General features: G+C 41.5%; 1 protein-coding gene across 8 annotated transcripts in view; it reads left to right on the top strand.

The window, feature by feature from the left end:
- ACACA (acetyl-CoA carboxylase alpha) overlaps window positions 1-25,137 on the top strand; it is a 277,322-nt gene that overhangs the window by 100,859 nt on the left and 151,326 nt on the right. For all 8 annotated transcript variants that reach the window (XR_014080652.1, XM_081584563.1, XM_081584561.1 and 5 more), the window contains 9 exons: window positions 5,372-5,581; window positions 10,877-11,047; window positions 12,420-12,581; window positions 12,949-13,112; window positions 19,972-20,122; window positions 20,886-20,989; window positions 22,119-22,200; window positions 22,858-23,003; window positions 23,813-23,963. Coding sequence is in view for 7 of the 8 variants with exons in the window: in XM_081584563.1 (XP_081440689.1) it covers window positions 5,372-5,581; window positions 10,877-11,047; window positions 12,420-12,581; window positions 12,949-13,112; window positions 19,972-20,122; window positions 20,886-20,989; window positions 22,119-22,200; window positions 22,858-23,003; window positions 23,813-23,963 (1,341 nt within the window). In the remaining variant the exon portion in view is untranslated. The remainder of the gene's footprint in view (window positions 1-5,371; window positions 5,582-10,876; window positions 11,048-12,419; window positions 12,582-12,948; window positions 13,113-19,971; window positions 20,123-20,885; window positions 20,990-22,118; window positions 22,201-22,857; window positions 23,004-23,812; window positions 23,964-25,137) is intronic.

Below are 25,137 nucleotides of genomic sequence, written 5' to 3' on the forward strand. Positions count from 1 at the left end.
TGTATGCAGGTCAATAAGCAACAGTTAGAACCAGACATGGAACAATGGACTGGTTCCAAATTGGGAAAGGAATACGTCAAGACTATATATTGTCACCTTGCTTATTTAACTTATATGCAGAGTACATCTTGCAAAATGCTGGGCTGGATGAGGCACAAGCTGGAATCAAGATTGCAGGGAGAAATATCAACCTCAGATATGCAGATGACACCACCTTTATGGCAGAAAGTGAAGACGAACTAAAGAGCCTCTTGATGAAGGTGAAAGAGTGAGTGACAAAGCTGGCTTAAAACTCCACATTCAGAAAACTAAGATCATGGCATCTGGTCCCATCACTTCATGGGAAATAGATGGGGAAACAGTGGAAACAGTGACAGACTTTTTCTTGGGCTCCAAAATCACTGCAGATGGTGATTGCAGCCATAAAATTAAAAGACACTTACTCCTTGGAAGAAAAGCTATGACCAACCTGCTGCTGCTGTTGCTAAGTTGCTTCAGTCGTGTCCGACTCTGTGCGACCCTGTAGACGACAGCCCACCAGGCTCTGCCATCCCTGGAATTCTCCAGGCAAGAATACTGGAGTGGGTTGCCGTTTCCTTCTCCAGTGCATGAAAGGGGAAAGTGAAGTTGCTCAGTCGTGTCCGACTCTTAGCGACCCCATGGACTGTAGCCTACCAGGCTCCTCCATCCATGGGATTTTCCAGGCAAGCGTACTGGAGTGGGGTGCCATTGCCTTCTCTGATGACCAACCTAGACAGCATATTGAAAAGCAGAGACATTACTTTACCAACAAAGGTCCGTCTAGTCAAAGCTATGTTTTTTCCAGTAGTCATGTATAGATGTGAGAGTTGGACCATAAAGAAAGCTGAGTGCCGAAGAATTGATGCTTTTGAACTGTGGTGTTGGAGAAGACTCTTGAGAGTCCCTTGGACAGCAAGAAGATAAAACCAGTCAATCCTAAAGGAAATCAGTCCTGAATATTCATTGGAAGGTTGATGCTGAAGCTCTAATACTTTGGCCACCTGATGCCAAGAACTGACTCATTAGAAAAGACCCTGATGCTGGGAAAGATTGAGGGCAGGAGGAGATGGGGGTGACAGAAGATGAGATGGTTGGATGGCATCACCGACTCAATGGACATGAGTTTGAGTAAGCTCCGGGAGTTGGTGATAGACAGGGAGGCCAGGTGTGCTGCTTACGTGGGGTCGCAAAGAGTTGGACATGACTGAGTGGCTGAACTGAACTGAAAATTAAGTCAATAGAGGGGTTTAATGGCATCTTAGATGCAATTGAAGAAAGAATTCGTTACTGGAAGACAAGTCAGAATAAAGCTCAGACTGAAGCATGAAGAGAAAAAAAGGATGAAAAATACAGAAAAGAGCTTGTGAGAGATTATTTGCAAAGATGACCGTGATAACTCTTCCCATCCCTATATACATTTCCTTTATAGTATGATTTCACCTTCTACCCATAAAGAAATAGTGTCTTTTTTTCCTTCCACCCTTTGAATTTTGGTTGACCTTGTGACTTGTGTTGACCAATAGAATACAGTAGAAATGGTGACTAGTTTCAGAACCAAAACTGCATGTGGTTTGTGGTTTCTGCCCTTGCCCTTTTGGAATGAGCCTCATACTCGCCTTGTAAAGAGAATAATCTAGGCTTCTGGAAAAAGAGAGGACACACAAAGCAGAGATGAATTGTCTCATCTGAGGCTTCCTAGACTTGACAGTTTCATCTACACCTTTGAGACATGTACATGAGTTCATATTAAACCATCCAAGCCTAGTTAAGTTGCTAGATGGCTAACTCCCTGAGTGGCTCCAAGCCAAGATCAGCAGCACTGCCCAACTGAGCCCAGCTCAAATTGCTGTAAGCAAATAAAATGGTTAGTGCCCTAAGTCACTGAAATGTTGGTGGTTTGGTAGGCATCAATGGATAGCTGACCTAGAAACTGATACCTAAAGGTGTAATGCTGCCCTGGCAAAAAAAAGTAAACTATATGGCATTTGCTTTGAGACTAGCTCATAGGTAAAGGCCAGAGAAGATGGTAAGGAGCTTGGTAATGAAGCCTACAGGAATGATAAACAAACTTTTAGTGCAGGATGGAACGGAAATGAGGGGAAAGGTCACCCATGTTCTGTAATGATAAAACAGTTACCTGAGGTAATTTGGAAAGTAGAGACTGTACTGAACTCGTAGATTTACTTAAAGAGATCTTTTTAGATAAAGCATTAAGAGTATCTGTTGAATGTTTATGATTGCTTTTTAATTATAAAAAAGAGGTGAACTAAAAAAGATGTTCCAAACTTGTTGAATTTAAAAATAGAACTGTTTCTCATTACCGATCTCTCTGGCTGGCAAAAAATTTTCAAAGTAAAAAATGATTTCAGAGTCGAGGCCAAATCAAGAGTGCCTGGGAGCTCCTTTAAGACCTCAGAAATAGTTTAAGAGCTAGAAAAAGAAAAGGGCTTCTAAGAATTTTAAAGATGTTGTCCCACAGCAGCCTGACATGCCCGCGATATAGAGAGGTCTGTCCAGAAAAGCTATGGGTATGTTTTTGGGGCAAGAAGTGAATTTTCAGTATGATTCATAGGAAACTCATAAACTTTTCAAGATACTTATATTGATGAATGTACCAAAGGGACTGCAAGGGTCAGAGACAGTTCAAACTTTAAAGAGGCCTCAGAACTTTGAATTTTCTATGAATAGGGAGCAGACTGGGAAAGTCATTCAGCTGTAAACATTAGTCATTTCTCATAGTAAGGGAGATTTTTCAGGACCCTAGAGGGCCGCTAAGAACAGAGGGGAGCCATGGATTAGCAAGCCACTCCCAGGGATCAGAATTGGACCACAGAGAAAAGCAAAACAAATTCCATGCCTGTGGAATAAGGAAACCTGACAACATCTACCCATCTGGACTTCAGAATTTTTGTGGACCACTGACTGTTAATGTACCTCCTGTTGTTTCTTCTTTGAACTGGAATATTTTTTTATCCCCATCTCATCATTAAATGTTGGAAGTGTTGGGGACAGATAATTTGTCTTTTTAGTTCCCAGATCTTTGCAAAAATAGGAGGCGCTGCATCCAAGAAGTCTCTTTTGCTTGTGAACATGACTCATGACCCATGAGAAAATGGACCTCAGGCCTCATGCCATGATTGGATGACTTTGGGGGTCTTGGGAGGGGATGAGTCTGTTCTGCATGCGGAGGTATGTGAATTACTGTGGCAAGAGGGCAGACCATAGTAGCTTGTTTGCAGAGATGGTTGCGATAACTTTTCCCATCCTTGTATGTATATCCCTTGGCAGTGTGACTTTGGCTTTTCTCCCGTTAAGAGATGGCATCACTTTTCCCACCGCAAAAGCAGACACATGACTTTGCCAACAAAGGTCCGTCTAGTCAAAGCTGTGGTTTTTCCAGTAGTCATGTATGGATGTGAGAGTTGGACTATAAAGAAAGCTGAGTGTAGAAGAATTGATGCTTTTGAACTGTGGTGTTGGAGAAGACTCTTGAGAGTCCCTTGGACTGCAAGGAGATCCAACCAGTCCATCCTATAGGAGACCCTGATGCTGGGAAAGATGGAAGGCAGGAGGAGAAGGGGACGACAGAGGATGAGCTTGTTGGATGGTGTCACCGACTTAATGGACATGAGTTTGAGCAAGCTCCGGGAGTTGGTGATGGACAGGGAAGCCTGGCGTGCTGCAGTCCATGGGGTCACAAAGAGTTGGACACGACTGAGCGACTGAACTGAACTCAACTGAACTGAATCTTAGCTGGCCTTGTGGCTTGCTTAGACCATTAGAATATGGCCAGTGTGGTTTTGTGTAAGTTCTGGAGGCTAGTGCTTGTGTAGCCTTGCAGCTTCTGTCTTCACCCACTTCTTAGAGCACTGCATTGAAGAAGTCCTGGTTTAGCCTACTGGAGGGTGAAAAGTCACATGCAATAGAGATGAGCTGTTCCAGTTGAGGCTCCATAGACCTACAGTGTGCTGTGGTTCATGGGGTCACAAAGAGTCAGACACGACTGAGTGACTGAACTGAACTGAACTGAGACCTACCAGCCAACAGTTGACACAAACTGTCGGGCATTTGAATGAGACCATTCAGCCCCACTCAAGTCACCAGCTGATGATATGCACATTGAGTAACCACAGGCACGGCCAGAACTGCCTAGATGAGTTGAGCATCTTAATGAGATGCTTGAGCATCACAAGCAAAGAAAATGGTTGGTGTCTTAAGCAAGCCACTGAGTTTTGAGGTGACTTGTTATGTAACAGAACAGAGCATAAGAGATTTGGCACATAAAAGACAGTGAAATCATCTAACATTACATACTTTGAGTCTCAGAGGAGAAGAGAGAGCAAATGGAGCAGAAGCAATGTTTGAAGAAATCACGGAATGGAGGCAATATTTGAAGCATCGTTGCATCGTGATTGTCCTCCGTCATATTCAACTCTTTGTGACCCTTTGGGCTGTAGCCCGCTATGCTCCTCTGGCCATGGGATTTTTCAGGCAAGAATATACTGGAGTGGGTTGCTATTTCCTCCTCCAGGGGCTCTTCCTGATCGAGGGATCAAACCCATGCCTTTGGCATTGGAGGTGGATTCTTTGCCTCCTGAGCCATTGGGGAAGAGACAATGGCTAAGAATCTTTCTGAACTAATGAACTAATGGCTCAGAATTTCCTGAAAAGATACCAAGCATAGACTCAAAAACCACGATGAATCCTGCAAGAAGTACAGAGAAAACCACATCTAAGCTTAGCAGAGTAAATCTGCCACCTCACTCTTCAAAAAAGAGAGAGAAAAAGAGAAAATCTTAAAGCAGCTGGAAAAAACAAATTACTTTCAAAGAAGTGACAGTAAGATTGTTAGCTCTCATCTCAGCAGAAACCAGAAAACATTGGGGTATCTTTAAAGTGCTGAAAGAAAGTAATTGCTCGTATAGAATTCTGTATCTGGTGGCAGTACGCTTCAAAACTGAAGATGGAAGTTCTTTGACTACAACAATACTGTATATAATGTAATGTGAACCAGGAAAGTTTTTCGTCTGGATCACGTTTGGCTGTTGGGAATTAATGGTAATACTTTGCCCTTTTGTGGGATTTGTGTGTGTGTTTTCATAATATTTTGTTCTTTGCCCTTGTAACATGTGTTTATGTATCCAACAATTAATATTAGTTATATAATTGAGAATACAGTATCTTAAAGATAGATGAGGGTATGAACTATATATATGTATATATATATTATTTCTTTTGTATTTCTAACATGGTCCCTGACACTCCCAGGCATTTATTTGCCTGTTGAAGTGGAAGCAGCTTATCAAAATAGAAAAGCACTTACCCCTTAAGAATTTGTTCTATTTTCTAGGTTCAAGCAGAAGTTCCTGGATCTCCTATCTTTGTGATGAGACTAGCCAAACAGTCTCGTCATCTGGAGGTGCAGATCCTAGCAGATCAGTATGGCAATGCTATCTCTCTGTTTGGTCGTGATTGTTCTGTGCAACGCAGGCATCAGAAGATTATTGAAGAAGCTCCTGCTGCTATTGCTACTCCAGCAGTATTTGAACATATGGAACAGGTATGTATGTGAAAAGCTCTAAGTTTTGTTTTCTTGCACAGAACTGCTACTCATTTAATTCATATGCCCATCTGAGAATAGTGGAATATCAGGCAGTGATTCTGGATAATTGATAAGATTGTATCCTTCAAGAGGGAGAGGAACTAGGTATATGGCTGATTCATGTTGATGTATGACAGAAACCAATACAATATTGTAAAGCAATTGTCATCCAATTAAAAATACATTTTAAAAAGTATCCTTTACCTAGAGGAAAAATAAAAATTCTGCTTTTCTCCCTCTAGTAGAGATGCCAGTGGACACTGCAAACTCTAAATTAGTTAATGCTTTTGACAAAAAATTTCAGTGTACTGTTTTGAGAAGGGATAAAGAAATGTTTTGGGATTTTTAATCTTATTGTTTGGTTCTTTCAAGCACGTGATAAGCTGGTGGTTAAGCCGGTAGTTGCATTTTCTAGATTGATTATCCCTCAGTCTTCAGATGCATTTATTCAAGCCCATTATCTCTTAAAAGGTCTCTCAGTAGCTTTCAAGTTTACATATTCTGTATTATTGTATGAAAAAAAGAATCTCTCAGCAGTTTCATAGGGTCCCTTGGAATTAGCTGTAGTTTAGAAATCTGAACATGGTATTTTTTGGAACTCAACCTTCATCTTATTGGAGATACGTTTTCCATCTCTTTTTTTTTTTCTCCTGGATTCCCAAGAAGCTAAATATATGGTTGTCTGTGTTTTTACATTTCATTTCTATGTGTGTGTGTTTGTGTGTGTATTGAGATTTATTCTTTAACTACTGTAGTAAAGTGATCTCCAAAGTACAGTGGCTTAGGGAGTTCCCTGGTGGCTTAGTGGTTAGGATCCTGGGCTTTCACTGCTGTGGCCAGGTTCAATCCCTGGTTGGCAAACAGAGATCCTGCAAGCCATTCAGTGTGGCCAAAGATAAAAAACAAATATAAAAACCCCAAAATACACTTCAGTCCAGTTCAGTTGCGCAGTCATGTATGACTCTTTGCGACGCCATGAATCGCAGCACGCTAGGCCTCCCTGTCCATCACCAACTCCTGGAGTTTACCCAAACTCATGTGCATTGAGTCGGTGTTGCCATCCAACCATCTCATCCTCTGTCGTCCCCTTCTCCTCCTGCCCCCAATCCTTCCCAGGATCAGGGTCTTTTCTAATGAGTCAGCTCTTCCCATCAGGTAGCCAAAGTATTGGAGTTCCAGCTTCAACATCAGTCCTTCCAATGAACACCCAGGACTGATCTCCTTTAGGATGGACTGGTTGGATTTCCCTGCAGTCCAAAGGACTCTCAAGAGTCTTCTCCAACACCACAGTTCAAAAGCATCAATTCTTTGGTGCTCAGCTTTCTTTATAGTCCAACTCTGACATCCATACCTGACTATTGGAAAAACCATAGCCTTGACTAGACGGATCTTTGTAGACAAAGTAATGTCTCTGCTTTTTAATATGCTGTCTAGGTTGGTCAAAACTTTCCTTCCAAGGAGTAAGCATCTTTTAATTTCATGGCTGCAATCACCATCTGCAGTGATTTTGGAGCCCCCAAAAATAAAGTCAGCCACTGTTTCCACTGTTTCCCCATCTATTTGCCATGAAGTGATGGGACCGGATGCCATGATCTTAGTCTTCTGAATGTTGAGCTTTAAGCCAACTTTTTCACTCTCCTCTTTCACTTTCATCAAGAGGCTTTTTAGTTCATCTTCACTTTCTGCCATGAGGGTGGTGTCATCTGCATATCTGAGGTTATTGATTTCTCCCACCAATCTTGACTCCAGCTTGTGTTTCTTCCAGCCCAGCGTTTCTCATGATGTACTCTGCATATAAGTTAAATAAGCAGGGTGACAGTATACAGCCTTGACGTACTCCTTTTCCTATTTGGAACCAGTCTGTTGTTCCATCGGAGAAGGCAATGGCAACCCACTGCAGTACTCTTGCCTGGAAAATCCCATGGACAGAGGAGCCTGGTAGGCTGCAGTCCATGGGGTCGCTAGGAGTTGGACACGACTGAGTGACTTCACTTTCACTTTTTACTTTCATGCATTGGAGAAGGAAATGGCAACTTACTCCAGTATTCTTATGTGGAGAATCCCAGGGATGGGGGAGCCTGGTGGGCTGCCGTCTGTGGGGTCACAACAGAGTCGGACATGACTGAAGTGACTTAGCAGCTGTTGTTCCATGTCCAGTTCAAACTGTTGCTTCCTGACCTGTGTACAGGTTTCTCAAGAGGCAGATCAGGTGGTCTGGTATTCCTTTCAGAATTTTCCACAGTTTATTGTGATCCACACAGTCAAAGGCTTTGGCATAGTCAATAAAGCAGAAATAGATGTTTTTATGGAACTCTAGCTTTTTTGATGATCCAGCAGATGTAGGCAATTTGATCTCTGGTTCCTCTGCCTTTTTAAGTAAGTGTAAATTCTGTTTCTCTCTCCCATCATATTTCAGAGATGAGCTGGTCCCAGGGGCCCTAGTTTATTGCTTTGCCATTTGGTGGTTTAGTCACTCAATCGTGTCCAACTCTTGCAACCCCATGGACTGTAGCCCACCAGGCTCCTCTGTCCAGGGGATTTCCCAGACAAGAATACTGGAGTGGGATGCAATTTCTTTCTCCTGGGTATCTTCCCAACCCAGAAATCAAACCCGGGCCTCCTGCATTCCAGGTGTAGTCTTTATTGACTGAACCACCAGGGAAGGCCATTTCCTAGAAGAGAACAGCAAACTACAGCTAGCAGGCGAAATCCAGCCTGTCACCTGTTTTGCCAACAAAATTTTATTGTAACACAGTTTGCTAATTTATTTGCCTATTATCTATGGCTGCTTTGATCTCTGCAGTGACAAAATTGAGTCGTTGTGACAGAGACTATATGGCCCACAAAGCTGAACATAATTATTATCTGGCTTTTACTGAAAGTTTGCCAACCCTTGTCTTAAGGTGTCATCATTTTCATTATTAAAGCTGGCCAACAAGAACTTGTTCACATTGTAGCGTGTTGGCGGGGGAAGAGAGGACTTGGAAGGCAAGCTTGTATACCTGTGGCCGATTCATGCTGATATATGGCAAAAACCATCACAGTGTTGTAAAGTCATTATCCTCCAATTAAAATAAATAATTAAAAAAGTAAAATCCAGAAGTCACACATCTTACTTCTGCTCAATTTTCACCGGATAAAATTCAGTCACACAATCACACCTAGCTGCATCGGTAGGGGTTTAATTACTAGTTGAGCAACCTTATGCTCAGCTGAAATTCAGGAGATTCTATTGCTAAATGGTGACGCAAAGAAAAGTTACTGGAGGGCATTTAACACTCTGTGTCTCAGTCTGCTCCTCTGGCTACCCATTATCCTTTCACACCCTTTTCCTTACTCTTGGAACTTACTTGGCCTTTCCCCATAGAAGACAGCGCAAGGTCCTGTCCAGTTAACTGTGTTTAACCCAAAGTCCAGGCTGTCTGGGTGGTGTGCAGTCCTCTGTTATATGTGCATGTAGCTTTTTATGGACCAGTAATCACAGATTACCTTTTGACACCTCCTTTCGCCATATATCGTGTGGAGTAGGAACAGGATGATTCCCATTTAGAAAAGAGAAAAAAGAAAAACAGACAATAATCACTGGTCCACAGCAGTTATCACATTCTTGTAGGCAGGGATTGTGGTCATTTCCTGTCATGCGGTGGAGTAATTCCTCAATGAGCCCTCTGACTGCCCTTGGTTCTGCTCTCTGGAAGTAGATTGTTTGCCCATCTTTAAGGCCTTGTTCTCTAGGATGTTCTTCCTTGTTTACTTCTCTCTGTGGTTGAGCTCTGGTGATTATGCCTTCTTTAGCAGAACTTTCCCAGCTCACTTCCTATTAGTGCAGGATTGGGGCCACAAAGATTACTGAGATTATCAGTCATGGGTTTGGAAAGCCAGGTTTTTGGTATGTTTAGCAATATGATTCCTTCAAAACTGAGTAAGTTTTTGGACTCTTTGCTTCTAGTCAGCTTCAGGTAGGAGTAATCATACCCAAGGTTTCTCTGGACATAATAATTTTTCCTCTTTATTTACTGCCTTCTGAGTTCAGCCCTTTTTCTCTCCTCCATTCAGTAAGACTACCTCGAGGCTAGCTGAAACTATAGTAGCCACCCTTGATCTCATCTTTGACAGTGGGTTACTTCAAGGCAAAATTCTCATCTTTGCTTTATGGGTACAAAGCCTTTTGGTTTTTTCACATTCTGACTTTTTCTAGCCATTTTTCCTAGGGCTTAGTTGGTATTTTGTTTGCATTCCAAGTTATTTTAGGAGACAGTTTACCAAGTGTGTGTGTGTTTGCTTCGCTGTGTGGCTTGCAGTATCTTAGTTCCCCAACCAGGGATCGAACTCATGCCCTCTGCAGTGGACACTTGGAGTCTTAACCACTGTACTGCCAGGGAACTCCCTCCAAATGTTTTCTTATGCCTCACAAGGCGGCCACCAGTTTTCCAGTTTGCAGTATCTGTTTCCTTGAGAGCTACTACCCTATTTTTAACTCAGTATCACATACTTTAGTTTTTTTAAACAGTAACATCATTCCTGAATTTAATAGTTTCTGTATTGATTAGGGTTCAGGTTAAGCTATTGTAATAACGAAATCTAAAAAACACAACCACACAATAGGTTAGAAATTTATTTTTCCTTTCATTCATAACCTGAGGTGATTGCGACCATTCTGCTCCATGAGACCATCTGGGGATTCAGGTTCTTTCTGTTTGGTTTTGTCACTCTTAGTATGTTCTCACCTGCATGATGAAAGAGGCTTGCACTGTCATGACCACATTGCAGTCCATAGAAAGGAAAAAGCTGAGAATAGAGGGTAAGCAATTCCTTTTCAAAACATGAATCAGGGATTACCCTTCACTCACCCATTCTGACATTGGATTCGTTAAAACTTAGTCGCTTACTGTCAGAGTGGAAAATCTAGTCTCTAGCTGGACACCCATGTTTCTAGGAAGAAATACTGAAAATACTGGATGGGGGTACAATGAAGACTCTGCCATGGTGCTTTATCTCGCCTGCATAAGGTGGGATTACCTATGACTCCAAGTGGAAAACACTATTTTCAGTCAGCTTTGAACTGAGTTTGTCATCCATGTGTAGGAATCTTGTGTAATACTCAAAGAGGGTGAAATTTACTCTCATATGGCCACACGCCTTTGGTGGTTCTTATAAACACTGGCTCTTTGAGAGGGAGACGCTTCAGACAAGCAGTGGGCCATCCACTGGACCAGGAGAGATACTTAGATTGGGTTCTCTTTCTTCTTTGAGTGTGCGGTGAAACTTGCCAGGATGGTTGGTTATGTGAGTGCGGGGACTGTGGAATACCTCTACAGCCAGGATGGCAGCTTCTACTTTCTGGAACTGAACCCTCGGCTACAGGTGGAGCACCCCTGTACAGAGATGGTGGCCGATGTCAACCTCCCTGCCGCGCAGCTCCAGGTGAGTCACCCTGCTCTCGGCTCAGAGGGTTGCCTAGAGAAGTTTGGAATGAGAGATGCCCGGCAAACTGGCTCAACCAGCCTGTGATAAGAGAAAAGTGCCTCCTATCCAAGTCTCATGTGATGCTCCTCTCTTGCGCTGGATAGCTTGGGATGTGTGGGTGGGTTTTCCTCATATGGAACAATTCTGGAGTATTACTTTTTAGCCCAACACATCTGATATAAAATGTCATATTTTTGCAAGACCCTTTACAAATAATATGCTGTACTCAGCTGTTTTAATTCTAGGAAGCCTTACTTTTTAATTGTCCCCTACTCCTTTTTCCTCCCTGGAGAAGGAAATGGCAACCCATTCCAGTATTCTTGCCTGGAAAATCCCATGGGGCAGAGGAGCGTGGAGAGCTACAGTCCATCAGGTCATTTTCTTGAGCTTCCCTGGTGGCTCAGTGGTAAAGAATCTGCCTGCCAATGCAGGAGATGTGGGTTTGATCTCTGGTTCGGAAAGATCCCCTGGAGAAGGAAATGGCTACCCACTCCAGTATTCTTGTCTGGGAAATCCCATGGGGCAGAGGAGTCTGGTGGGCTACAGTCCATGGGGTCACAAAAGAGTTGGATATGACTTAGTGACTTAACAGCAGCTCCTTTTTCCTAGTGTTATAAATTGAAGTAATTCCACTTCAGAGTGGTGGCTGAGGTTTTTCCTGGTAAGAATGTGGCAGCACACATTTTATTTTTATAATGTTTAAAGTATCACTGTTAATATTATTTTCTCCATTCTGCCCAGGAAACAGATGCTATGGGAAGCAGTAATAGCTAATGATGAAGTTTGATTCGATTTGTAAATACATATTCTTTGTTCACAATGGGAACCCCTTTTGGTCTCCAGTGCTCCCTATTAAGGAACCCAGTAAATGAAGATTTATGTATATAAATCTACTTTTTCCATTGATTTGTGGGGATAATTTGGAGGTAATTATGACATAGTTAGGACTTTTTAGCTGTCTGAACTTCTTGGAGAGCCTCTGACATTGACTCTTCCCTTGGATATTTTCATTCTGATTAAAAATGTCAGATTTTTGAAAGACACTTTACAAATAAGGGTGATGGAGAAATGATGGTTAGAGGGAAGCTCATGTCTATTGCATGAGGGATTTGGGGACTTTTTAAGAAGTGGGAAGTAACTAACACCTTATGTGTGTTTTGTTTCAAGTAATTTAGAGTTGCTTATTCAGTGATGTAGAATACAGACTATAAAAACAGTGTTTTAGGTGGTGGCTACTCAAATGAAAAGTCTTCTCGGTCATCTGATAGCCTCCACGTTTTAAGGGAAGTACCTGTGAAAGATGAGTGACGTGTGTTTTATTGCCTTTCAGATTGCCATGGGGATCCCTCTATACAGAATCAAGGATATCCGTATGATGTATGGGGTCTCTCCCTGGGGCGATGCTCCCATTGATTTTGAAAATTCGGCTCACGTTCCTTGCCCAAGGGGCCATGTTATTGCTGCTCGTATCACAAGTGAAAATCCAGATGAGGTAACCCATCCCTTAAAAGGTTTACACTTTTTTTTTTCCCCACTGTGAACTTTAGTATTAAAATGCTGTCTGAAGGCATATCTGAAGTATCTTGGGACCTCCCCTGGAGAGGGAAATTTATAGAGGCTTCGTCGGAGCAGACAAGTAAGTGATCACTGTTCCACTGGTCATTCAGTCATACCTAAGTCACTGTCAAGTCCTCAGTGGATTTATAGCACTGGACATTGGCCCGCAAGCCTTAATGATTTTTGTGTGTCATTTCCACGTTCATGTGTATATGTGATTACATGGAACCTGACCAGTGAGTATATGAATGTTCTCTTTCTTGTAAATATAGTATCATCTCATATTCTTCACTCCCTAACAGGGTTTCAAGCCCAGCTCAGGAACAGTTCAAGAGCTGAATTTTCGCAGCAATAAGAACGTTTGGGGTTATTTCAGTGTTGCTGCTGCAGGAGGGCTTCATGAATTTGCTGATTCTCAGTTTGGTCACTGCTTTTCCTGGGGAGAAAACCGAGAGGAAGCAATTTCGTGAGTGTAATAGCATGTGGTTGCATTTCAAAAAATAAACTTGTGGTAATCTTCAGTGAAGTGTGAGCACGGGAAAGGGAATCATGTATTGCTATAGAAGAAGTACTAATACGGATAACCTTCTTGAAGAAATATATCTTCAATTGTAGTTGCATTCATGTTGTATTAAATTTATGCAGTGTTTGGCAGATGTTTTTCTGTCTGTTACTCTGAGCCTTTTCAAGTAATTTTTTGTTTTCATGTGTTTTTGATCAACTTATACAATTGATTACTCTAAAGATGTCATATTTTTCTATAGAAATAGTATCGTTATTTGGGGCAGAAGTAGGTTTTTGACCAAGACCTTGGCATCTTATATCATGGATAAGATCCATTATTTGTCATCAAAATAAAGGTATAGCTGTAAAGGTCCTGTAGTCATTTAAAATAATAAAGTTAAGCTGCTTATTAGATGAAAAGGGCTTAAGGGAACTGTCCATGTCGCTTTATATGAGGGAGCTCAATGTGCTATGAAATATACGCACAACTTACAATATAACTAGTATATCATAGGTATTAGTTAATATTCTGTTGAGTGTAAACATTTAATATTTAACTTAATATTGTTTTGCTTGCCTGAAAAGTAGGGCCCTAAGAGGTGATTTTGACAGGTTAGATATTTTAGAATGTCTATCCAAAATTGATTTACCTGTTCTATATTTTTTAATTGTTGATTGACTTTCACCAAGGATTTAATACTATTCCTTTGACTTTTAACCTGTACACCTAGATTATGTAATCAGTAAACACTTAATAATAATGTTGGTTTTTAATAATGTTTTCAGGAGTTGGGAAATCTCAATTTTTCTGTATTTTGTGCTCTACAAAGCAGTGCTCCCAGAAAAACCATCTGGTATAAAGTTGCCTTTTCTGTACTGCTAATATAAACCTAATGTTATGAAGAAACTAGAATATAAACCTAATGTTATGAAGAAACAAGAGCTTGCAAACCTGTGGTTTTCTGGCTAGTCACAGCCACAGATGTGTTTTGATTGGCTTATAGAGTGTTGTTTAGAAAGTGGGAGATTGAAATAAATACATGCATTTCTGCCGTCTCTTGAAAAAACTGGGGTGACAATAACATTGGTTTTATATTCCACTTGGCCAAAGTTAACTGAAGCTCTGTGTGACTGCTTCTTTTAGAGGAAACGTGAACTGTCTAGTTCACACAGTCCCCCATCCAGCCTGCCTGATTCGTTTACATCCCTAGAGTAGCCGCTATCGATATTTAGGTTTCTAGTCTTGATTGGCAGGCCACCAAGCCTTCTCTCCAGGACACGTCTTATGACTTGCTCCAAAAGTCTTGCTCCTTACTTCCTGACCTCCTCTGGACATCTATCTGCAGTGTAAAGCTACCAGGCTAATGCTGAGCATATGAAAATTGCGGTCTCTGTAAATAAGCTTGCTTTCTTTTTTTAGTATTTTATTTATTTATTTGGCTGCATCCGGTCTTAGTTGTGGCACTTGGGGTCTTTATTGTGGCATAGGACTCTCTAGTTGTGGCACGTGGGCTCCAGAGCGCATGGGCTGAGTTGCCCTGCAGTGTGTGGGATCTTAGTTCCCCGACCAGGGATCGAACCCATGGGCCTTGCATTGCAAGGTGGATTCTTACCCACTGAACCAGCAGGGAAGTCCCGAAGCTTGCTTCTTAACACCATGCTGGAGTTCATTCTTCAGCTCAGAGTTTGTTTCTTCTTTCTTCATGCCATCAGGTTTATATCCTTCAGCTTGGTGTTCACCACTCTTCTCTAGCCTAGTCCCAGCCCATGTTTCCCTTATTATTTCCAATGGACTATAATCTAAATACTATGAGAACAGAACTGTGTGTGTCTTGTTGCTGCAGTGTCCCCTGAATGTAGTAAGTGTTCCGTCAATGTTGAATGAGTGGACTTGCCCCTCATCCTTGTCCTCATTACTCTCTGCTTCAGTTGTAACATTCCCTGGATAAAACCCCTCGTTTATTTCCTTTTCCCTTTGTTTCTGCTGTTCCCTCTCTCTATTCATTCATTTACTCCATTCAACAAATACTTACTGAATATCTTAATGGTTCTTGCAATATAATGAGGACCACCATAGAGTCTGTGCCATCATGGAACTTGGTGACCCAGGGTAAGAGAGGCAAGTAAGCCATTGAACAGAATGTAGGAGGTGCTGTCTCTGATAGTGAGATTACGGGAAGGTGTTATAGGAGTGTAGAGCTGAGTCAGCTAACTCCATCCAGAATGGGTCAGGGAAGGTTCCCCAAAAGGAAGGGACATCTAGACTCACATCTGAAATGTGTAGAGGAATAAACCAGGCCAAGATAGGGCATAGAGAGGAGGATGGAGGTGGGAAACAGAGTAATATTCTTGGCTGAGAACTCATGGACCACCTGGAAGAATATTTCTGTCACAGTCATAATCTTAGCTTTACTTTTATTCCATTTCAGATCCCATATTCTTTTTTCTCTTAATTGAGGAGTAGTTGATTTACAGTGTTGTCTTAGTTTCAGGCGTACAGCAAAGTGATTCCGTTTTTTTATATATATTTTTCAGATCATTTTCTATTATAGGTAATTATAAGATGTTGACTGTAATTCCCTGTGCTATGCAATAGATCAATATTGCTTATCTATTTTAGGTATAGTAGTTTGTATCTATTAATCTCAAGCTCCTAATTAACCTCTCCCCACTCCCTTTCCCCTTTGGTAACCATAAGTTTGTTTTCTATGTCAGATCTTACATTCTTTATGAAACCAAAGGGAGGCGGGTTTTCTCCCTTCTTAGAACCCCTTGCCGCTTTGCTTTTATCTCTCTACTGGTATTTATGATATTCTGCCATAAATGTTTAAAGTGATTACTGTCTCCACATTCTCTTTCCCTTAAGAATTTAGTATGTGTCTTGAGTCTGTGAGATGCATAATAAATGTCAAAGTAAGGACCTGCCCTGTTCAGGATAAAACTGAGCAGAAATATACTGGGAAAAAGCTCACAGTATTAAAATCTTATTAAAATGTGGTTATTTAACACTTAATTGGGAAGTAAGCAAAGTAATGAGCAAGTCATTCTATAGTTGGCTAAAACACAGCTTAAAAAAAAGAAATACTCTCACATGCAGTGTCAGGCTGATACCCAACTTTCTCTTTCCTGGTTATCTTCATTGTATGGAAACCTTAAAGTTAAGGTCTTAGTGTTTGTAAAAATTCATTGAACAGTATACTTAAAATAAGTATATTTTATTATATGTAAATCTTACTTAGATAAAATAAAAAGGGTTTAAGAAGGGGAGAATTATGCCCTAATTCTAGTTAACCAGCAGTCAATGAACGGAATGATGGAAACTTAGTGAAAATGAAGGGGGGTTTGCACATAATTTATTCTGTGTTCTGTATAACGAAGTGTCTGTGATCTGCTGATGCTCAGATGGTTGGATTAGTCAGACTCACAAGTTTGCTGACCTCTTGAAAATTCTGTCTTGGGTGGCCCTCTGATGCCCTCTCGCAACACTTACCGTCTTACTTGGGTTTCTCTTACCTTGGGCCTTGGGTAATTCCTCTCGCCGCAGCTGCCGGCCCCCAGCCTGGTCCACTGGAGAAGGGCATGGCAAACCACTTCAGTATTCTTGACTTGGGAACCCCATGAACAGTATGAAAAGGCAAAAAGATAGGACACTGAAAGATGAACTCCCCAGGTCAGTAGGTGCCCAATATACTAATGGAGATCAGTGGAGAAATAACTCCAGAAAGAATGATGGGATGGAGCCAAAGCAAAAACGATACCCAACTGGGGATGTGGCTGGTGATAGACGCAAAGTCCGATGCTGTAAAGAGCAATATTGCATAGGAACCTGGAATGTTAGGTCCATGAATCAAGGCAAATTGGAAGTGGTCAAACAGGAGATGGCAAGAGTGAACGTCGACATTCTAGGAATCAGCGAACTAAGATGGACTGGAATGGGTGAATTTAACTCAGATGACCATTATATCTACTATTGTGGGCAAGAATCCCTTAGAAGAAATGGAGTAGCCATCATGGTCAACAAAAGAGTCCAAAATGCAGTACTTGGATGCAATCTCAAAAACGATAGAATGATCTCTGTTCGTTTCCAAGGCAAACCGTTCAATATCACGGTAATCCAAGTCTATGCCCCGACCAGTAACACTGAAGAAGCTGAAGTTGAACGATTCTGTGAAGACCTACAAGACCTTCTAGAACTAACACCCAAAAAAGATGTCCTTTGCATTATAGGGGACTGGAATGCAAAAGTAGGAAGTCAAGAAACACCTGGCGTAACAGGCAAGTTTGGCCTTGGAGTACAGAATGAAGCAGGGCAAAGGCTAATAGAGTTTTGCCACAAGAACACACTGGTAATAGCAAACACCCTATTCCAACAACACAAGAGAAGACTCTACACGTGGACATCACCAGATGGTCAACACCGAAATCAGATTGATAATATTCTTTGCAGCCAAAGATGGAGAAGCTCTATACAGTCAGCAAAAACAAGACCGGGAGCAGACTGTGGCTCGGATCATGAACTGCTTATTGCCAAATTCAGACTTAAATTGAAGAAAGTAGGGAAAACCACTAGACCATTCAGGTATGACCTAGATCAAATCCATTATGAGTATACAGTGGAAGTGACAAATAGATTTAAAGGACTAGACCTGATAGACAGAGTGCCTGATGAACTATGGACAAAGGTTCGTGACATTGTACAGGAGACAGGGATCAAGAAAATCCCCATGGAAAAGAAATGCAAAAAAGCAAAACGGCTATCTGAGGAGGCCTTACAGATAGCTGAGAAGAGAAGAGAAGCGAAAAGCAAAGGAGAAAAGGAAAGATATTCCCATCTGAATGCAGAGTTCCAAAGAATAGCAAGGAGAGATAAGAAAGCCTTCCTCAGCGATCAGTGCAAAGAAATAGAGGAAAACAACAGATTGGGAAAGACTAGAGATCTCTTCAAGAAAATTAGAGATACCAAAGGAACATTTCATGCAAAGATAGGCTCGATAAAGGACAGAAATGGTATGGACCTAACAGAAGCAGAAGATATTAAGAAGAGGTGGCAAGAATACACAGAAGAACTGTACAAAAAAGATCTTCACGACCCAGATAATCATGATGGTGTGATCACTCACCTAGAGCCAGACATCCTGGAATGTGAAGTCAAGTGGGCCTTAGAAAGCATCACTACGAACAAAGCTAGTGGAGGTGATGAAATTCCAGTTGAGCTATTTCAAATCCTCAAAGGTGATGCTGTGAAAGTGCTGCACTTGATATGCCAGCAAATTTGGAAAACTCAGCAGTGGCCACAGGACTGGAAGAGGTCAGTCTTTGTTCCAATCCCAAAGAAAGGCAATGCCAAAGAATGCTCAAACTACTGCACAATTGCACTCATCTCACATGCTAGTAAAGTAATGCTCAAAATTCTCCAAGCTAGGCTTCAGCAATACGTGAACCGTGAACTTCCAGATGTTCAAGCTGGTTTTAGAAAAGGCAGAGGAACCAGAGATCAAATTGCCAATATCCGCTGGATCATCGAAAAAACAAGAGAGTTCCAGAAAAACATCTATTTCTGCTTTATTGACTATGCCAAAGCCTTTGACTGTGTGGATCACAATAAACTGTGGAAAATTCTGAAAGAGATGGGAATACCAGACCATCTGACCTGTCTCTTGAGAAACCTGTATGCAGGTCAGGAAGCAACAGTTCGAACTGGACATGGAACAACAGACTGGTTCCAAATAGGAAAAGGAGTATGTCAAGGCTGTATATTGTCACCCTGCTTATTTAACTTATATGCAGAGTACATCATGAGAAACGCTGAGCTGGAAGAAACACAAGCTGGAATCAAGATTCCCGGGAGAAATATCAATAACCTCAGATATGCGGATGATACCACCCTTATGGCAGAAAGTGAAGAAGAACTAAGGAGCCTCTTGATGAAAGTGAAAGAGGAGAGTGAAAAGTTGGCTTAAAGCTCAATGTTCAGAAAACTAAGATCATGGCATCTGGTCCCATCACTCCATGGGAAATAGATGGGGAAACAGTGGAAACAGTGTCAGACTTTATTTTTTTGGGCTCCAAAATCACTGCTGATGGTGATTGCAGCCATGAAATTAAAAGACGCTTACTCCTTGGAAGGAAGGTTATGGCCAACCTAGATAGCATATTTAAAAGCAGAGACATTACTTTGCCAACAAAAGTCCATCTAGTCAAGGCTATGGTTTTTCCAGTGGTCATGTATGGATGTGAGAGTTGGACGGTGAAGAAAGCTGAGCACCAAAGAATTGATGCTTTTGAACTGTGGTGTTGGAGAAGACTCTTGAGAGTCCCTTGGACTGCAAGGAGATCCAATCAATCCATCCTAAAAGAGATCAATCCTGGGTGTTCATTGGAAGGTCTGATGTTGAAGCTGAAACTCCAATACTTTGGCCACCTCATGCGAAGGGTTGACTCATTGGAAAAGACCCTAATGCTGGGTAGGATTGGGGGAGGAAGGAGAAGGGGACGACAGAGGATGAGATGGTTGGATGGCATCACCGACTCGATGGACATGGGTTTGGGTGGACTCCGGGAGTTGGTGATGGAACAGAGAGGCCTGGAGTGCTGCAATTCATGGGGTCACAAAGAGTCGGACACGACTGAGCGACTGAACTGAACTGAACTGAAAATTCTGTCTGGAATGAGTGCATGTGTATCTGCACCCTCATTTGTTCTTGGAACTGTTTCTTTCCCCTCCCTCATAAGACTCCAAAGGGATGAAATAGTTCTTGAAAATAGTTGACAACAGTAAAATATTTGTCACTGAAAGAGATCTGCTTGTGTCCTTCTCCCAGAAACATGGTGGTGGCTTTGAAAGAGCTATCTATCCGGGGCGACTTTCGAACCACAGTCGAATACCTGATCAAATTGTTGGAGACTGAAAGTTTTCAGTTGAATAGAATTGACACTGGCTGGCTGGACAGACTGATAGCAGAAAAAGTACAGGTGGGTATTTCTCCACTTATACAAACAGCTTCTGGGATTGGGTTTTTATAGGCTTGTGATGAGATCAGGCCATGCCATTAGACAAAATTTATTTGATTCTAATACAAATGGTTCTAGGTCTGTGTGGAAAAGTCTCGGAGTCAGTGTGAGTTTAGCGTTGTAAGTAAGTGTTCTTGTGGCTGTGTTACGCAGTCATTGTATAGGTTGTTGTATAGTATTACTTACAAGGATATAGTTGAAGAGAGGCATGCAGAGATTGAAGTACTTTCTTTCCCCATTTGATATTAAATGTGATTGAGTTCCATCTGTCTACCAAGTACTGATGAGAGGGCTTCATTTTAATCAGCAGAAGTTACCCTTGGTTCCTGAACTGCTGGGCTAATATAAATTACTCAAGATTTTGTATAAAATTGTTGGATTCATGTTTATTACCTGGAGGTAGTTTACACACCATTTTTCTTTGAGATTATCAGTAGCCAAATCTTTGCACTTTTTTTGGATTTATTTGTGACAGAAGCTTGTTTTTGAGCTACTCTTCGATTGGCTCCGTGAAAATCTTAGGAGGGTGGGCGGAAAGGTATTTTTCATCTCTATTCAAATTCTAAAAATGTGTTTTTGTCTCAAAAATCAGTTGGATAACGAGGATGGAGATTCTCAGTGGTAGCTGATTCTTCAAGCACATTTGAGCCTGATTTAAATTGAGGGGCCATGGTGCCAAGTGACTGACTCTGCCTTTGATTTGCCCTCTTTTCGTCCCTTTCAGGCGGAGCGACCTGACACCATGCTGGGAGTTGTCTGTGGGGCTCTCCATGTGGCAGACGTGAGCCTGCGGAATAGCATCTCCAACTTCCTTCACTCCTTAGAGAGGTAGGCTTTGCATTCTGTGTTCCGTGCAGGCTAAGCTGCAATCCTGAGTACGGGTCTGACATTAAGAGACCCATTTATTCTCTCTGTTGCTGGAAGCTTGTGAGTGCTACTTGTTGTTCACTGACCGTGCGTGCAGGGAAGAGAAGGGATGTAGGAGTTGATGGCAAATGGTTTGGGGGCTCTAAGTGTAGATTCTAGAAATTGGTTTATACCATGGTTAGAATTGGTTGCTTTGTAAAAACTGGAATCTTTCTGTATTGTACAAGCATCCAATCTCTCTGAGCCCTGGTGATGAAAATCTGGTGTTTTTCTCTAGTAAGGCACCCTGAATACTTCATATATTGCCTGCAACACCTTTCAGGAATTAATAATTGAGGCTGGTATTCATGATGACCTCACGAGTCTTTCAAGTATAGGATAAGACTGTGTGTGGCTAAACTTATTTCCAGCACTGGTTCTGGAAACTAAGCTCTGCCTCCAAGTCCCTAGAGGAATTGTCCACAAGGCTAATTGTTTAAAGCACTTAATCACAGGCATTTTAATTCAACTGAGATTTCATTTATTCAAGTCTTACCACGAAGATCTCTCACTATGTTACACTGACGCTCAGTGTGAACAGGTAATATATTCACATGGTTCAAAATTCAAAAAGCACTTAAAGATATATAGTGATGAGTCTCCTCCTTACCTCTGTTTCCCGGCCACCTAGTTTCCTTCCCTGTAATCAGCCTATGTTTCTGTTTTTATTTTCTGTTATCTTTCAGATATATGGTAAATACATATAAGCATATATACATAATATTTGTTCCTTCCTACCTCCATTCTTTTTTAATCACAAGTGATAGCATTCTGTGAAACTATCCTGTACAATTTCACTTGCTTTTTTTATTTAACAGTGTGTTTTAGAAAGTGTTTCATATTAGTGCATAAAAGACTTTATCTTTTTAATGGCTGCATAATATTCCTTAATGTGGCTTTTTCAAAATTTATGTATCTGTCCCTTACTGATGGTCCTTTAGGTTGTTTTCAGTCTTGATATTCCAGGAAATGCTATAACCAGTAACCTTTGAGAGTCCCTTATAAACTTTTAGAACTTTGTAGAAGTAGCTCTCATGTTGCTATCTTTCAGGGGTCAAGTGCTCTCTGCTCATACACTTCTGAATACAGTAGATGTTGAACTTATCTACGAGGGAGTGAAGTACGTACTGAAGGTATGCTGAACCTCATAAAGTCTGTGCTATCTTTTTTGCCTCTTTGTCAGCTTGCTTCCTTTAGGTCAGGTGATGGAGGGAAAATTTGGTTTATTGCAGGGCTGGGCATTAGTGAAATTACAGTCATTATTAGTGTCAGTAGCCTGTGTCAAAGCAGTATTTGATGAGTCTCTGAAAATATTTTCGCTGTTGTTCAACTTCATATATGCAACCAAGAGATAAAGGAGACAGAGAACCATCAGAGCAGGGAGATGTATCTAAGGTCCCCCTCTTTGCTTGCGGCAGGGCTGAGCCATGCCCACAGCACTGGTGCTCAGACATCAGTGCCATGAATTTCTTTCCTCTCCAACAGAGCTTCCCTTATCTATTTTTATTTATTTATTGTATTTGGCTGCATCGGGTTTTAGTTGGAGCGTGCAGGATCTTTAACTGAGCCATGGAAACTCTTAGTTGTGGCACAGGGGATCTAATTCCCTGACCAGGGATTGAGCCTGGGCCTTCTGCATTGGGAGCTTGGAGTCTCAGCCACTGGACCACCAGGGAAGTCCCATCAGATGGAGCTTGCTCACCTTGATCTCTGAGATACTGAAATTTTGTCTGGGACTCTTCCTGGAAGGAACACACTGACTTGTCTCTTTGGTTTCTCATTTCTTACAGGTGACTCGACAGTCCCCGAACTCCTACGTGGTGATCATGAATGGCTCGTGTGTGGAAGTAGACGTGCATCGACTGAGCGACGGTGGACTGCTCTTGTCCTATGACGGTAGCAGTTACACCACGTACATGAAGGAGGAAGTGGATAGGTGAGTGGCTGTTTGGGCTCCGTTTGCTGATTGTTGCAACCAACTTTTTCTCTCAGTAGGCGTGTTTAACTCATGGGATTTTTCAAGGTCTTTTTGGGAAGTCTATTCTAATTTTTTAAAAAATAGTACATGTACCTAATAAAAATTTCCAGGGTATTAGAAGTCTTTAAAATTAAAAACAATGTCTCTCCACCACTCTAGTGTGGGCAGTCAATGAAAAATAAATTTGCTTTTTTATAGGCTACTACTGTTAACAGTTTCTTATATGTCTTTACTGAAATTTTGTATGCATATATAAGTTATATATACGTACATACTGTGGTTTTCTTTTAAACATATTCACAAATAAAAGTAACCTTTAGTTCTGCACCTTATTTTTTCCTTTAACATACTGTACACTATTCAACACCAATCATTGTGTTGTTGTGATAATTAACACATGGAAAGGGTGTAGACCATTGCTTGGGACTTAGTAAGAGTTTGAAACATCTTAGCTATTACATCATCAGCACCTTCATGTTTTTTTCTTCCTGCTCAATGGAGATGCCTATCCTTTTTAACGGTCAGATAATCTTCCATTATATGGATGTACCATAATTAATTTAATTTGACCATTATTGAAGGGAATTTTGGTTATTTGGCATTGTAAACAAAGATGCAACAAATGTCCTGTGTGTGTGTGTATGTGTGTGTATGTGTGTGTGTACAGTGAAGTTTTCAGGTGTTTTTAAGATTGACATTATTCTACCTTTATTCCTTACAACTTAAGATGCTTTATTAACTTTTAGATACTCCCACTTATCTCCTAGATATCGCATCACAATTGGCAATAAAACTTGTGTGTTTGAGAAGGAAAATGACCCTTCGGTGCTGCGCTCGCCCTCTGCTGGGAAGTTAATCCAGTACATTGTGGAGGATGGAGGCCACGTGTTTGCTGGCCAGTGCTATGCTGAGATCGAGGTCAGGGGGTCACTGGGCTTCTGGGTCATAGGAGGGAAGTAGGAAAAAAGTTGGCTGGGATGGACTAGAACTCACGAGTAACAGAAAGGAAGTAGAAAATAGAAAGGAAAGAGTATCTGTTTAATTGGGGTTATGAACCTTAGCATTTTATTTATTTAAAAAAAACATTTTCTTGGCCATGCCATATGGCATGTGGCATCTTAGTTCCCTGACCAGAGATTGAACCTGCGCCCCTTGCATTGGAAACACGCAGTCTTAACCATCGGACTGCCAGGGAAGTCCCTGAACCTTAAGATTTTAAAAACACATTAAAAGCTCATAGTTTTCCTTGGATAGATGAGGAACGTGTAGCTCCAAAGAAAAGATCCTAGGCAGCGGCACTTACTGAGTGTTAGGTATTATGCCAAGTACAGGTTATATAGAAAGAATATGATAGGTGGAATGGGGCCTTGAAACAGACTTGTAATGAAATATGAATTTTGAGAAGGCTGAGCACAAAGTGCAGAGGCCACCTGCCCCAAGTCAGTATGGGGCTGAATGGGCAGCGCGAGAAGAATTCCTGAAAGAGGGGACTTTGATCTTGGCATTGGAAGATAGTGATAGACCAGATGAGGCAGGCCAGGCAACGCTGTTTAAAGGCAAAGGCACAGCATGTACACAGGCACAGAAGTGAGAGCGTGTGGTGTATAGAGGGAACTGCAAGTCCATTTGACATCGCTTGAGAACAGACTAAGGTTTAACGGGAAATGGCAAGCAGAGATGCTAAATGAGTCGTTAGAAATTGAGATCATGAAGGACGTTATAAAACATACTAAGAAGTTTAGACTCTCCTCAAGGCCGGTGGGGTCACTGAAGGATATGACACAGAAAAGTGATGGAATGAGATTTGGGCTCTAGAATGATTGCTTCTAGTGGCCTTACTGGAGGTGCATAACATGTAAAGATGTCTATGGGGAGGTTGGTTTTTTTTTAAAATATATATATATATATATTTTACTTATTTGACTGCACCAGGTCTTAGTTGCGACATGCAAACTCTTAGCTGTGGCATGTGGGATCTGTTTCCCTGATCAGGCCCAAACCTGGGCCCCCTGTATGGGAATTGCAGAGTCCTAGCCCCTGGACCACCAGAGATATCCCTGTTGGGAGATTTCTGAACTCCTCTAGACCAGAA

This window comes from Giraffa tippelskirchi, chromosome 3 (genome assembly GCF_054371585.1).
Source record: "Giraffa tippelskirchi isolate mGirTip1 chromosome 3, T2T-mGirTip1v1.2.pri, whole genome shotgun sequence".
NCBI classification, from domain to species: Eukaryota; Metazoa; Chordata; class Mammalia; order Artiodactyla; family Giraffidae; genus Giraffa; species Giraffa tippelskirchi.